Here is a 16,291-nt window from a genome sequence, read left to right as displayed (position 1 = left end):
CGGAGTGACCGGAAGCGGTGCACTCGGCAAAGCGTAAGTCTCAAAAAGACTGTGATGACGACGGGAGAGAGCAAACTTGCGTGAATGAAACGAAGTGCTCGCTTCCGTAACTGGTCTGAGGCAAGCCATGGCTGAGCAGCATCAGGAGCCTGACCGTGTGCAGCCAGTAAAGGCACAGTATCCACAGGCAAGCTATTCTCAGAACCCGAAGTTCTAGCCAGCACCTTGGAAAGTTCGTAAGCAACAGAAGGAGACTCGCTAAAACGATATCCCTGAACTTCCGTTAAAGCAGGGCGGAAATCACCCGCCACCGAGGGTGGTGGTGCCGCAGAGCTTGTCATAGCTGTCACCCCTTCAGCGAAGTACTTGGCAGACACCTGAGCTGCAGTAACCATAGCTGGTTAAACTTTGAGTGACAACTTGACATCAACTTCCTCCTCAGAAACTGAGTGAGAATCGTCGAACTCCGAATCTGCTGAGACTGGACCGTGAAAGTCGCTGTGACTAGCTGCGTCACTAAAACGATCCACCACAGGCGAGGCTGATTGCAAAACGGAAGAACCGTGCAAAGCCTGCCCGAAAGCAGCTTCCTGCCCAAAAGGAGGAAGTTGAGACATGTACACATTCACCGGAGACATAAAAGTCTGCCCGTGAGTACATCTGTCTCGTTGTCCGGTGTCGACCCCCCGTGAGTTCCGCTTGCTAAGAGCGATAGCCTCCGGGAGAGTCGAACTTTCACCCCCCGGCCGTGGCGGGGGGGCTTCTAGTTCCGGCCCAACTTGTTGTCCGGTGTCGACCCCCGTGAGTTCCGCTTGCTAAGAGCGATAGCCTCCGGGAGTCGAACTTTCACCCCCCGGCCGTGGCGGGGGGGCTACTAGTTCCGGCCCAACTTGTTGTCCGGTGTCGACCCCCGTGAGTTCCGCTTGCTAAGAGCGATAGCCTCCGGGAGTCGAACTTTCACCCCCCGGCCGTGGCGGGGGGGCTACTAGTTCCGGCCCAACTGGAACACTTTCACCAGAGAACCTGGCTACCGGTGAACCTGACTAACCTGTAGAGCGTGAACGCTCCTCGTATGAAGTAAACACACTCCTCTGCGTGCACGTCAGCCGAAGTGACTGTGCATGAAGGCGGAACCTCGATGCGTGACAACAAACCACGTCGCCCACTCCCGCCGGGAGCGAGCGCAAACTCGACGAATGGTAACATGTTATACATTTGGGTCGAAAACATCTCAAAAAGGGAAGAAAAACCATCTTTAACACAAGTATTCTTTCCCACTGCGTTCGCCTTTGGCTGAAGTACGGTAACCTAAATTTAACCTGCTTCAGCACCGGCATGATTGTACTCATAGGGTCCGAAATTTAACAGACATTCTTTCTTTCTTCTTAATATGGTGTTTAAAGCCATATGTACTCGATGACTATACACGCTAATTGCTTTACCCACAGCTGGAGACATGCTAAATTAAGTTCCCTGCAAGATATTGTGGTCTAGGACCTCTTAAATGTTGAGATATTAGAATTTATTTTGATCTAGATCGTCCTATTTATCTAGATTTGCCAACAGAGGTAGCGTTGACGCAAGGGAAATACCTCCGCGTCTTTGTTGACATCCTCACTTTCAGAGGCTAGAACAAGCTGTAATACATGTAAATGGTCCGCGCATGGCGACATATCGTCATTACATGGTCCTATGATGCGTTTGACATCGATTATGGGCAAACTACACTTTGTAAACACGGGAGCGCGTACATATGCCTTTAACGTCGTTTTCAACCATTCAAGGTTATTTAACAGACGTAGTAGTAAAACAGAAAAGATAGTGCCTTTGCCTTTCTCTTTATGCGAAACTTAATAGGAGAAACCTCAGCAGCTACTGACTAGTCTGTGGTTTCTAATTCTCCTTGTCAGCCATTGCTGACAAAAAACCAGTCTGAGTTATGATATTGATAAACAACAACCAGACCGAACAACGGAGAAAGAAACAAACGCAAGCAAAAGCGAACAAATTAGAACGAGCTCACCCAGACTTGTGCATGAGAAGCAGGGACCTGTAGACGGGGTGAAAACACTGTCCAGAAGACAGTAGGCTCAAAGCCTGCAGCGTAGTGTAAAAAGCGTCCGAGCTACTCGGTGCTGAAATGGGAGTGAGCTTTCAACATGGCGGCGGTTGAGTCACGCGTGATAGGTCACGTGACGGTATGACCTCGACTCTTGTATAGCTTGGGTTATAGGTCAAGGCCGTTCTTTTTTAGGGGGTTGCTTCCCCTTTGGGGTGAAGCGTAGTTCAGTGTCCTAGCACTTTAACTGAAGTTAATGCTATCTATGTGAGTTGCGTAAGAATATGTAATTTAATGCTAATATATAAGATCAGGACATTTTTTTTTTTTAATGACAGAAGTAGGAGAAATAATGCATTTGTGTTTCATTGCCACCTTCTGATGAAAGACTTTATTTGTGGTACCTGCGATGCGAGGCCCCTCTGACAAGAGGACACCTCCTGAAAGGACACCTTCTGGTGTCCTTTTCTCTATTACCTTTAGCAGAGTATACCTTGTATGACAGGTGAACACTAATTGTTGTCAGCATCTCAAATCATTAGTAAATGTCTAGAGTAAAATCTGTTTCTTCATTGCTTTATGATCTCCCTTTGAGCATTATTTCTCGGAGTCAACTTTGTGCAGACTCTCTTCGGTGTCCGAACACCCCCGTGTGCACACATGCGCACGAAAAAATCCCACGTTCACAGCGAAAGTCTCAGGGCTTGGAAAACACAAAGACACGCATGCATCATCTCTCGGCTCCGATTATCATGATCGTATTTCGATACTTTGACGAGACAAACCCAATGCTGGTGTGTCGAAGAAGACAGCCACAGCGGGCTTGTTCGAATCAAAGTATCACACCATATCTTCAACGAATTACCAATACCTGTCCCAATATAGACCAGTTGGTCTAAGAGGACGTTAAACCCTAATAGTCAGTCAGTCCTTTGAACATCGATCTGTACCCGGAAAGTATGGACACTTTTTGCATGTCCAAAGAGTGTCCTTTCATAGCAGATAAAACTGTACTGTTATCCAAGCCATTGTATTATCTAACTTCGTATTGTATTGCATTGCACTGAATAGCGTAGTATGGTACCTTGTATCTCTGCAATCTCTCAGGCAGGGCTGATACAACAGTCTCAGGCACAGACCCCAACTCTTTACGCCCATCCTCCAACGTTTTCTGGATCTCTGCTAATTTGTTCTCATGCTGCTGCCGCACTGAAATGGCCGCCTGCCTGTTGCTAAGGCAACCAGCCACTTTGTCGATGAGCATCTCATACTGTGAGGTCAAGCGAAGGATGTCTTCAGCCTGGCTGTTTTGTCCTTCTGCGCGGAGCGATTCCACCTTGCTGTTGAGTTCTGCCATGCTGGGTTGGTACTCTGCCAGCGTTTGTTCCAGTGTCTGTACAAAAAATTGTGAAAGCTTTGAAGTGTTTTTCTTCTTCAGATAATCTAACCATAAAGTCTGTCAATGTCTGTCTATATATGACTTCCTTTGAAGACCTGATTATCTCAAATGTTAAGAGGTCTTCTTAAACAGTGCGTGTGTGTGTGTGTGTGTGTGTGTGTGTGTGTGTGTGTGTGCGCATGTGCGTGCATGCACGCATGTGCGCATGTGTGTATGCGTGGGTGTGTGCATGCATCTCTGTGTGTGTGTGTGTGTGTGTGCATGCATGTCTGTGTGTATGTCTGTCTATGTCGATCTGAGTCTGCGTGCCCCAACAGTAAACATAAAAACGACCATCAACACCACATCTTTCATCACAGCAGGCATGCAACCCCACAAACACACTAACCTGGAAATGTTGCAGTGAGCTGTGAGCCTGTTCCGCAGTAGCCCCGGGAGGACAGTCAGCAGCCTTGATCTGGTCCTGCATGTTCTCCAGCCAGGCTGTGCTGCTCTGTAGGCTGTTCTGCACCTCCTGGCGTGAGGTCAGGCTGGACTCCAGTGACTGCAACCTTTCTCTTACTGTCGTGGAGGTACTGTGACAGAGAAAACGTACGACACTGAGAATCTCCAGGCAAGCATGGTTGGGTTATGTATTGTAGCAAGCAGTTTTCTCTTAGTATGCCTATATCTTTATCAACAAAAACTCTTACTTCCCATTACTTGGGGGGAAAAAGTTAAACAAAACAAAACAAAACAAAACAAAACAAAACAAAAACCAGATTGTTGAAACTCTTTTTTTTAGATAGTATATCTGTGTTCAATGGATTTCATAAAATATATACATCTCAAGCATTGTGCATTGAGTCTTTTATACAGTACATGTACTGATAACACACAACTGAAATAAATGAATACATGTACTTCCAGACTTATTTTCACATGAAGATCTTCTCTCTGTAGGAGAATTAACTTTCCTGACATGACCAAAAGGAATGCTTTCTACTGACCTGTTGAACTTGTCCTGTAATGAGGCCAACTGTTGGTTCAGCACAGGCAGCTCGTTCTCATGGAGATGGGGTTTGAACCCCTCCCCTCTCTCCACCGTCTCCTTCACCAGAGAATCGAAGATGTGGGCCGCGTTGGCCAGAGTCTGTAATACAGGAAAGGAATGTGAAAGTGTAAAATGTGTGCATGCGGTATCTAAATCAACAATCAGGCAGGCTGTCATTTGCACCCTTTAATTTGCTGTGGAAAAACTAAATGAAGCTGGTGATCGAGTCTCATACCATATTATGAAGTAAATACTCCATTGACAGTGTGGACTTGATTGTGTGTACAGGAGACTGTTGCGGATCCCGTTGATCAAAAGTGCTAACTCCCTAACACTGATCAGTCCGCCTCATCAGTTCTTCTTCAAAAGAATCTAGTCATCGTGACACACATCCTGACCGTTACTGTCACTGTCCTTCACCATCTGAAATCCGCTGTCATCCACAGCAATGAAATGCACTGTCCTACAACCACAGCATGAGGTTTACCGTCAACCCCAGCCGAACGTTCACTGTATTGCTGGTTGTTCACAAAACGTTGTCTTGACAACATCGATCCGTCCACTCTTCGCAGAGTCTCTCGTAACGAATCCTTTTCTCCCCCCTGGAGCCCTGCACTCACGTCACTCTTTTACGTCATATTCTTAATTACGCTTCACCAGAAACAGCGTCATTGCCCTTGCAATTAATAGAACAAAAACCACGTGGACAGACTATCTAGAAGCCTGGATGCGACAGAGGCCATGAACTTGTAATAAATGACACAAAACAGATCTTATGGTAGGGATGTGATCCAACTTTAGTGATAGCAGTCTTACAGGCTGTTGATAGCAAGCACAAAGAGCTTTTTACTGCAACACTCTACTTGCTCAGATGACTTTTATCAATTTTCATTGTGCCCACACACTCACACTCCTAAAGAGTTGATCCATAACAAAAGAATAAGGAACACAAGAACATCAACACATACTCACAGTGACAATCATAACAGCCTTCCTTTATTGAGCCTGAACATGACTTCCCGAAGACTTCTTAACTCATCATCTCCCAGGTACGGATATATCTGCTCAGACTTCCTGTAACGTCGATCTAACGCCTGCATTCCAGCGTGTTGATACACAGTTACTACACAGTTACTACTGTAACCTTGTACTTTTTCAGGCCATAAATTACTTTTTATTTACTTCAAAAGTCAAGTTTACCACTAGTTTCAGTTTCATGTGTGGTCAAAGGGAGGTAATCGTTTTGTGTATTTGGCTTGTCATAAATTCTTTCCCTTGTTTTAAAATTGGGTGATTTCCCTTGGATATGTTCGTCAGCGCCATCTTTAGTTTTCAAACCGTTGGGAAATTTTATTCTGTTGCTTTTTGCTGCCATCACACAACCCTAACCAGGTATGTGTTTTGATTTGTGTGTAGTTTTAGTTATGAATATGTCAGGAATCTTTTTTGATTGATGTGCAGTTCTAGAATGTCCGAGATTTTGTGCAAACTTTGTTTTTTCATTCAGGGCTGATCAGAGATTTTATGAATGCGTAATGAGATCTGTTGAAGAATTTTGATTGCGAGTTTTTAGATTCTTTCAGACAGGCAAAAAGTGCGCGGTTGAGTTAGTCTAAATACAGATAGACTGAAGAATATTTCTACGAAGTTTGAGTAAAATATTTAGAGATTTGTGGCTGATATTGCATTTTTGGGATTTCGCGATCAGTTGTGACGTCATAGTTTTCGTCATTGGAATGCTATGTTTTGCATTGGAATAATCGTTAATTATTCTTTTTGAGTCACTTGAGGTGAATTTGACTAGGTGGATAGTGTGTATACTGTGGAGTTGTAGTCTGAGAACTAGTGTAAGAATTCCAGAGTATTTTGATTTTCTGTTTGACTGTGTTCTTTGTAAGATAAACAGTAAGTCTACAGAAGACAGTATTGGTAGATAGTTCAGTGTAGACTGAATGTTTTGGCAAGCTTGAATTTTGCTTGTGACTGGTATCAGCAATTTTGTTGTCATGTCAGATAGTTTTTTACCATGTGTAGCTGTCTATTAAAAAACTGACAATGCTGTGATCAGAGTTAGGTTTTGTTGGAAGTGTTATTGGGCATGACAGCTTCAGTTGGAATTTTTAATACTTTGTAAAAGAGTATTGTAGCACTAGTGTCTTAGTACATTATTATAGAAATGTAACGTTTACATTTCATGTAGTCATAGTTGTTAGAAGTTTACAGTGTTATATTGTTGAGACTGGTTGTATAATTAAATTATTTATTTCTTGTTATGATTTGTGATGATTGTGATACTTATGGTTGTTGGTTTTTTTTATGTTACAGGGTTGTGTGTCCTCCTTCCATCATTATATTTATTTTTTTCATTCGTGTAATTATTTTAGTTGCAATAGTTTGAACAATAAAAGAAAGAAAGAAAACTCTCACCCGGACTTATTTTTTATTTTTTGGTTGTTCACAAAGAATTTTCCAACATTACACTACTATTCAGAGTGACCTGCTGCAGCACAGCTGGTCTCGGCTAAAAAAAACTTGGTCAACATAGTGTTAAAGTATTTTTAAAGTATTTTTACCAAACATTCAGTGGCAAAGCTTTGTGCAGTGGACTTCGCAAAATATGAGGTACAGCCCAGACTCACCTTATACTGCTTGACTTTCTCCTCCAGCACCTCAGAGGCACAGTCAGAGGGGAGCTCAGTGCTGCACGTGATATCCGTCTCGTGACACCAGTGCTCCACTTTCTGGCTGTCAGCTTCATACAGACGTCTGGCGGCTGCACAGTTCCTCAGATGTTCCTCCTGCTGCTTCAAGCGCTCTGTCAGGCTCTGCTGTTGCTCTGTCAACTCTGAAATGAAAAACATTTTGTTGTTGTGTTAGTTCTGACCTAAGACAGATTTTTCATCACTTTGTCTGACAAGAACAACTTGATTGTTTAGGAAGAACAGTGCTAATAATGTATCTACAAATATACCTGCTGGCGACTTGAATACAGATGTTATAACAAATTTGTGTGTGTGTGTACATACATCTGTGCTTAATGTGACTGTGTGGTTTGTGTGTATCAGTCTATCAAATATATTAAAAAAAACAAGAAAGGTTAGTTACTGGACCGTTTAACTATTGAAAAAACAAGACATTCACAAGTACATCAACCCAATAGTTGACAGACAGACAGAAACATGTTTCCCCTTACCTGTCAATTTGCCATCCACCTGTTCTGCCCCCTCCTCTGTGCAGTCCTCCTTGAGTTGCTGACCGCTGTTATTCAGTTCCTCCAGCTGACTGCTTCTGCTTTGCACCTTGGCTGCTAGGCTCTGCACAGGGAACAAGGTTTATGTTAGTGTCTGTGATGAAACTTCAAATACTAATTTTCAAGGGAGCATGTTGGGTCCACTAACCCCTGAGTCCATAAAGCAAAAGAGCTATTGATCCTTGAATTACATCTACCCCTGAATCCTGAAATCTTTGGATCCTCCAAGCTGGCCCAAAGTTTTAAGATGGTTCAACCTTAAAGGGATATATTATTGATCTGAACATTTTGGGAGAGTTTTGGCAAATTTCGGAAATCTGAAAAATCTACTGGTATCTTGATGCAAATGGCACATTAATTTGCTCAAAACATAGCAGAAGAATAATAATTAATTAAATCGAAGTGTGTGAATGCGCTTCAGGGCGCTGCTTCTCTCTGGTGTTACAAACAAAAGTAGCCGAGAAGTACCGCTCAATGGCGTGGCCCCCTAGTAACAAGCATCATAAACACAAACAAGGGAAGTAACTCAGATGAAGTAACCCAAACCAAATCATCAGAGCATGTGCTCTTTCCTTGCCTGTTATCCCTTTAACTACTGGATTGTAAAACACTGGTTAAAACCCTAAAGAAGAATAGTCTGTTCTTAAATCTTTTCTGTCAGGCTTTGCACAGTACAGTATCAACATTTGCTTCCGGTGTCAGCAGCGTAACTTGAAACATGACCACACAACTGCATGTAGTATATGAGTTCATTCAGGGTGAAGTACGGAATGAGCATTTTGACTGTGCATGAAATTTTTTGCACACAAATGTTAGAGTTCAAGAAAGAGATCGCACACGGAAAGAAAGACAGATAGACTCACACACACACACGCATGAACTCACACACACACACACACACACAGACACATACACACACACACACACACACACACACAGAGGGTTAAACTGCAAAACACTGTTAAATAATTGCATGTTTGTGTATCACTTTAACCGTTATTGTATCCGATTTAAAATCTGATATCTTATTCACTGATTTTAATGAATCAGTTTTTGAGTCTGTGACAATTAAGTGCTGAAAAATAAACACAAGTGCCTGTGTCTGTTATATTTTCACAAGATAATCCACACAAACCATACCTTTAGCTTCTGTTTGAGAGCCATCTGTCACATGAATTAACATAATAATGAATTCTCTCTAAAGCATATAACCCAACATTTCTTCTTCTGTGAAACAAAATGAATACACGTACAGCCTTGACGAACACATTTACTCAAACAGACAAAAATTTTGAAAATTGAAACATCTCATCACACTTTATCCATCCCATATAAACAGAATCTGAAATGTCAGTTTCCCTTTAAACAATTCTCAAACAAAAAAGGAATTCAGAAGTTCTCAAAAAGAGAAAATTTGACCAAACAATTTTGTTTAAAGTTATAACAAGACTGATTTTAATGGTGTGATATATGACCGACAAATGGGTTTTAGCAAACTACACTCGTTATGAGAAATGGCTTTTTCAAATCTGTCTTATGACAACATACTTGATCCAAGTTCAGAAGCATGGATATAAGCCTGAAAAATTAAGTCCTCTCTGAGAAGTACATGCAACTTCTACGATAAAAGAAGACAGATCGGCCACAAACCCCTTTCCCACACTTAAAATGTTTCTTTTCAATGACCAAACACACATTAAAACACACCTTGCACTCATCTGCCTGTTTCTCCACGTCAGAGGCCAGCAGTCTCACAGCGTCCAGTTTCTCAGCGACCTTGACCCTGCCGTCCAGCCAATCCTGTTCTTTGGTGACCGACGTCTCAAACTCACGACGAAGTTGCCGACTCTCTTCCAGCTTGGCACGCCTTGTCGTCACCATTTGAACCACCTGTAAACAAGTCATATGGGAACTTGAGTAAGTATTATTGGGCCAAAAAAATAAAAGAGGTCTGTTTACGGTAACATAGGCCAAAAAAATAGGGTCGGTAGGTCGGATTTTTTTTTTCAATTTTTTTTTCCCCCCCAAAAAACCATATTTTTACGTTATTTTTTTATTTTATTTTTTTCCCCAAATGCCAAAAAAAAGTCTAGGGTCGCGCGAAAAAAATAGGGTCGGTCGGGTTACCGTAAACAGACTATTTTTTTTTTGGCCTTACAAGGGCAGCTTCTTTTTCTTCTTCTGCGTTCAATAACAAAGGCAGCATTCCAGAAGCATTTGTTCCTCAATGAATAGGTCAAATGTGCGTATGAAGAACAATTAACATATTCAAAAGAGTCAGTACAACTGAGAGAAAAATAAGATGGAATGAGAGTATTGCAACCAAAACTAAGTTTTCATCTCTTGTTTTGTCATTATCATTCGTCCTTTATTCAAATGCTGTTTCTTGTTATCATTTGTTGTAATTTAAAATACTGTTTGTTCAATCTAACTACTCAAAGTACTGTATTGTATCAAAAAAAAGCATTCCATTCATTAACCTAATTATTTCTTGAAGAACACAGAAAATATAACTATTTAGTATTACCAAAACCTCTTCCCCCTTCAGCGGTTGACGGTTGTGTCGCTGACGTAGCCCAACCCCAAACAAAAACAGAACATACATGAAAATTTACAAAAGAAAAAAGCCGTGAGGGCTGGGGGGGGGGGGGGGGTGGTGTCATCCAGTCATACCTGTGCATGTTGGGCCTGCACCTGTCTGACCAGCAGCTCTACGGACTGTCGTTCAGGGCCGGGCAGGTCGGTCAGCAGTGCCTCCGCTTGTTTCTTCACCGCCTCTAGTGTGATCTCCTTCTCCTCCAGTATCGCATTCAGCTCCTGTGGTTCAGTAAGTAGAGTTTTTTTATTCAGTTATGATCATTATGATTATCATCAATGTTGCTATCATCATCATCAATATCTTCATTCTTTGTCGTCATTGTCATCATCATTGATGTCAGGAACACAGCTTCTGCAATGGCATCAAATTCAAGCTTAATCATGGGGTAATAGGGATCATGAGTTGGTCAAAAGGTGCTGCACCTATTACCCAATAAACATGCCAGAACTGGGCCACTGCTGGCTTTTTGCTGGCAAGTTTGGTAAAGCTGGCCATAAAAAAACCAACACTGGGCCAATTATGGTTTGCCAACAAAGGCCCAGTTATGGCTTGCCATCACTGGCCCATCTCTGGCATTCCAGTAATATTGTCGGCCAGTAAAATGCCTTAATTGGCCCACTGTTGGCACGCCATTGATGGCCCAGTGCTTGTTTGCCAGCATTGGGCCATAGGTGGCGATTTGCTGGCAATTATAGGTGGGTTTTTGCTGGCACGCCAGCAGTGGGCCAATGCTGGATTATTGCTGGCAAGAAGATCTGCGACAGCACAGCGGTATGACTTTCTCACTTGGAGTGACGTAATGTACAAACAAATGTCGAAATATCTTGACGTCACTCGTGATGATGACGCATTGTCAACTAAATCCGGCCCGCGGTGGTTCTGCAGATGTCCGGTTATTTGTTTTGCATTCAACTTCAAGGAATTTCCAAAGCACCTTCTTCGATTTCAGTACGCGTCCGATCTCCTCCGGCTAGAAGCAAGCGTGGTGAGTTTCACAAACAGTTGTGTGAGCAGGTCGTCGCAACGGCGTTAGATCTAGTATCTTCTTGTTCTTTTCCTCCGTTGTCGGTCTTTTTTTCAACTTTCTTCTGCTGGACGTTTGAGTCAGTTCGCAAAATATAATAGACTTTAAGAAGTCGTCCTCTCTGTAAGAAAGAATCTGCGCGCGCGCGTGTGTGTGTGTGTGTGTGTGTGTGTGTGTGTGTGTGTGTGTGTGTGTGTGCGCCCGCGCACGGTTGTGTGTGTGTGTGTGTGTGTGTGTGTGTGTGCGCCCGCGCGCGCGGTTGTGTGTGTGTGTGTGTGTGTGTGTGTGTGTGTGTTTTTGTCTCTGTCAAAAGAAAAGCACCATAGGCATTACCATAAGCTTACTTGTAACCAAACAAATTGCATCTTGTGAATGTTGACATTGAGTATGTGTCTATTCACTCCAGGACAAAGATTTGTGCAAGTGTCTGATTGCCCAACTGGATAAGATGCAGCTCGCCTGGGTCTCAGTTCCTGAGAGAAACGCAAGAGAGCTGTCCGAGACAACGTAAGCTTCGCAGGTTAGATCAAAATACATATTCCTGTTGACCCCTTACTTCTGCTTGGCATTTTAGTCAGTTCAGAAAATATGATAGATTACAAGAAGTCGTCCTCTCTGTGAGAATGCCTCTGTGTGTGTATGTGTGTGTGTGTGTGTGTGTGTGTGTGTGTGTGTGTGTGCGCGTGTGTGTTTGCGCGTGTGTGTGTGAGCGCGCGCGCATGCGTGCGTGCGTGTGCTGTTTGCTTGCATGCCTGCGTGTATGCTTGCGTTTGTTTGGTTGTTTGGTTGTGTGTGTGTGTGTGTGTGTGTGTGTGTGTGTGTGTGTGTGTGTGTGTGTGTGTATGTGTGTGTGTGTGTGTGTGTGTGTGTGATATGGAATAATGAATTAAAACCAACAAAACTCGTTTGCTTTCATGTTTCAAGAGGTGAACGGCAGGAGGACTTGAGAGTTTCAATGGCTTACCGTAGGCTACGACGTCAGGACAAAGAAAAGAAGCGTTATCTCAACGTTGCGGATGCGAACAGAGAAATGACAGAATCAAGACAATCCTACGGAGGTTTACTGGGAAGTGAACAAGAAACATTCCTGCCTTTGGTCATCATGTCTCGAGTGTGAAATTTAGAACGCTGTACAAATAAAATAAAACAGTGAGCAACTGAAAACAAAGCGTACGTTTCTGTAATGTTTCGGTAATGAGTCGTTGCTGTTTGGAAGCTTTACATTTGTTTTGTTTTTAATATATATTACTGTATTGTTGTTGTGCCCGCTATAACTGCGTTGATGACGATATTCTGTCAAAACCACTGCCTTTACTTGCCAGATAAGTTACACGACAAATGTGATTAGCATTTCAATTGCATTTTACTGATGAATTTGATAATTACGCATATGCATATTGCTAATGTACAGCTTGACAGCATTGCCCTTTGCTTTATTTGCGCACGTCTTGCCGCCAGCATGGGTTGAAAAGTCCATTGATGTGCTGTGTTTTGTTATTGTTATTACATTCACAGTAAAAAATGACAAAACAAAGCATATTTATAGACTTCTAACAACCATCTATGGGCTAACAAGACTGTGCAGATCGAGTACATGAATAGAGCCGTCATTCTATCCGAATCAGTGGTATTGGTATATTTCCTGCAACTTATTGGCATTTTGCTGGCAATGGTAAAGACAGAAATATGGCATTTTGCCGGGCCACAACTGGCCCGGTAATTTCAGCAGGTAAAGGGCCATTAACGGAAAATATATGGAAAAAAGTTTTTTTTATATGGAACTAAAAACCTGCAAAATGCTGGCAAAATGCTGGCGAAATGCTGGCAAAATGCTGGGTTTTTGATGGCAAGCCATCAATAAGCCATCAAATAAATGATGGGTTTTTGCTGGCAAAATTCTGGCAAAATGATGGCAAGCCATCAAAAAGCCATCAAATAAATGATGGGTTTTTGCTGGCAAAATTCTGGCAAAATGATGGCAAAATTCTGGCAAGCCATCAAAAAGCCATCAAATAAATGATGGGTTTTTGCTGGAAAATTGCTGGCAAATTGCTGGCAAAATGATGGCAAGCCATCAAAAAGCCAGCAAATAAATGATGGGTTTTTGCTGGCAAAGTGCTGGCTTGCCAGTGATGGCCCATCAATTTGCCAATGTGCATACGGGTAATATGCCAGCATTGGGCCATAAGTGGGCCTTTGATGGCAGTAGTTCTGGCAACTGGCATTGCCATCAAAACGCCAGCAATGGCCCACTTCTGGCATGTTTATTGGGTATCTACAACAAAACATTTACCATCGAAAGGATAACCACACACTATAACACCTTTGAACCTGAAAAAAACCATTTTGAACTGAACAACTCAGAGCCTCAAGCAACCAGGCAATATCTGAAACATTTAGCAACAAATCCAATCGCTATCAATCGTCAAATTTCACACCATCAAATTTTTTCTGTTTCATAATTATAACATTCTCTCTTGCGTTAGGAGAATACTGCACAACTCTCTTTCACTGCTTTGTTGTATTCTGTGTGCTCGCTTTTCCACCTTTGTACATGTAATTACATCTCCATACCTGAGTTTCGTTCAGCCGCTGGTCAACATCATCAGGGTGACATCCCAGACGTAGCTCGGTGGTGAGAGAGGAGTTGGTGTCCTCCAGCCAGCGAATGTACTGCTCCGCTTCCATCTTGATGTGGCCAAGGTCACCACCCAAGGTCGCGTAGCTGCGCTGTTTCTTTTCCGCCGTTGCTTGGAGTTCTCCATACTTCCTCTCTGATGTTCTGTGAGTTAGAAGGTAACATTAAAACACGGGTTGTGACTATGCTGGTACAATTTTTAGCTCTCAAAATGAAGCCTTTCTTGCTGTTTACCCTCTTTCTAAAATTATATTTTTGTATAAAAGGATGTACAGAAATGTCTTTGAGATAAAATGCGTTGTTAGTTTAAATATACATGTAGGACAAGGAGGTAAAACTGTGATATTCTGCTTTCCTGCAAAGGTTTGTACGTATATATGTAGCTGGATACTGTTTTCAACTAAGCACAGAAGGAGGAAAGGAGGGAGGGAGAAAGAGAGTGAAAGAAAAGTGAGAGAGAAAAAAAAAGATAGAGAGGAAGAGAAAGAGAGAGAGCAAATACTCAAGAAAAAAAAGGTGGGATTAATTGTGCAGTACTTGCTGACTGACAAAATGACTGACAACTCGGACTAACTGCATGACTGACTTGCTAAACTTTCCTGGACAAGCTGGGATGATGGTGTAAAGTTTTATATTTTTCTTCTAAACTATAAAAAATGTAAATTGTCACAAAGATAGCAAAACACACGCAAAAATTAACACTAGGGGAGAAGAAAGGCAGACACTGAGAGAGAAACAGAAGACAAACTGACATACAAACACAAACACACAGATGGACAGACACACACTCCCAGAAACAAAAACAGACAGACAGCTAGATTTCTAACCTGATATGTTCCTCAACAAGCTCGGTGTCATGCATGCTGAGGGTGGGCAGATTTTCAGCAGCCTTGGTGCGCACATTGTCAATGCCCTTCCGCCGTGTGTCAACGTCATCCAAAAATGTCTGAAAGTACATAGCACACGGAACAATGAGTCCAACAACATATGAAAAGTCTGTGCACAATGAAAAGGCACGGAGCTAGGAAAATATTTTCTATAATAATTCCTGTTTGGTGAAGCAGTTTTAATGAATTCTTGCAGGATGATAGTTGTCCAAGGAGTGAAAAATGTACAGGGGCAAGTCGGTGATCAGAAACGCTAACGAATACCAAATTATAGACTTCTTTCTGTGCTGGGTAACACACAGCGAGGATGAATGGATCCAGTAAAGACTGAATGAGAGAAGGAGAGAGAGATAGACAGAGATAGACAGACAGACAGATAGACAGACAGACACGTGTACAGAGATAGAGAGAGAGACAGAGAGAAAGAGAGAGAGAGACAGAGACAGAGAAAGAGAGACAGAGAGAGAGAGAGACAGAGACAGAGACAGAGAGAGTGCTCTGTACGTGTGTGTGTGTGTGTGTGTGTCTATGTGTAGGTGTGTGTGTGTGACGGGAGACACAGATGGACGGACGGACAGACAGACAGACGGACAGAAAAAGACAGACAAACAGAAGGACAGTCAGAGAGAGCCAGGGACAGAGACAGAATATCCGACACAAACAAGAACAGTGGATTTCTGCCCATAACAAGGCAGTCACACTGTTCTCTCCTTCAAGACACTTGCTCGTGCTAACTGTCATAGTATCCAGCTAAAATCTACCACAAGTAAATCCCCATCAACATAAGACTAGACAAGTTATACCGGCAGACAAGACAACACTGATTAATCCGTCTAAAGGCAACTAGATATTACGTGCTTGTAGTGAAAGGGCACAGCTAGGCTCTTGTTTCATCGGTAATGTTCAGGGTCACATTGACAAACGGATTGCATGCGTTGCTGTCTCTGTGTCTCAGTTTCATGTCCTGCAATGGGGTTCCGCTCACATATATATGTAACTTCAGCAGGACCGACGACGCGGCACTGCAGATTATCCCAGCCCACTACACGTTGCATGAAAGGAAAACAGGCCAAGTACTCGTCCTAATCCCTATCGCAGCATCAATAATATGCAGTGCGTCGTCTGTGCCGCTGAAACTGCGCAGGTATATTCTGCCCATAAATGTAATAAGCGCTCAGCGAGGGGTATGTGTGGTGTTGTTGACTGAAGGGAGTTTGTGCGGTTCAATGCAGTTCCGCATTGTAATATTGCTGACCAGTATTTTTCAAACCCTGCCGCTAGGCTGTCATGTGGACAACTTGGCAAGCACACATGGGGGTCAAGGGCATAAACAGTACGCTTAGGAAAGAGAGATGGGTGGGGGTGGGGGTGCGGTGGAGGTAGGGATCGAAGGGGTGGCCGA

The 16,291-nt window shown here is 42.8% G+C and overlaps 1 protein-coding gene across 1 annotated transcript in view; it reads right to left on the bottom strand.

Annotated features, from left to right (window-relative positions):
• Positions 1-16,291, bottom strand: part of LOC138953165 (nesprin-1-like) — a gene marked incomplete in the record, with an annotated part of 316,807 nt that overhangs the window by 118,245 nt on the left and 182,271 nt on the right. Inside the window, 9 exon segments of the mRNA XM_070324965.1 lie at positions 3,144-3,452; positions 3,847-4,033; positions 4,448-4,590; positions 7,131-7,336; positions 7,685-7,805; positions 9,449-9,631; positions 10,415-10,558; positions 13,939-14,146; positions 14,830-14,948. Of these exon segments, the coding sequence (XP_070181066.1) occupies positions 3,144-3,452; positions 3,847-4,033; positions 4,448-4,590; positions 7,131-7,336; positions 7,685-7,805; positions 9,449-9,631; positions 10,415-10,558; positions 13,939-14,146; positions 14,830-14,948 (1,620 nt within the window).

This window comes from Littorina saxatilis, linkage group LG17 (genome assembly GCF_037325665.1).
Source record: "Littorina saxatilis isolate snail1 linkage group LG17, US_GU_Lsax_2.0, whole genome shotgun sequence".
In the NCBI taxonomy this organism is placed as follows: domain Eukaryota; kingdom Metazoa; phylum Mollusca; class Gastropoda; order Littorinimorpha; family Littorinidae; genus Littorina; species Littorina saxatilis.
This window is presented reverse-complemented; position numbering and strand designations above follow the sequence as displayed.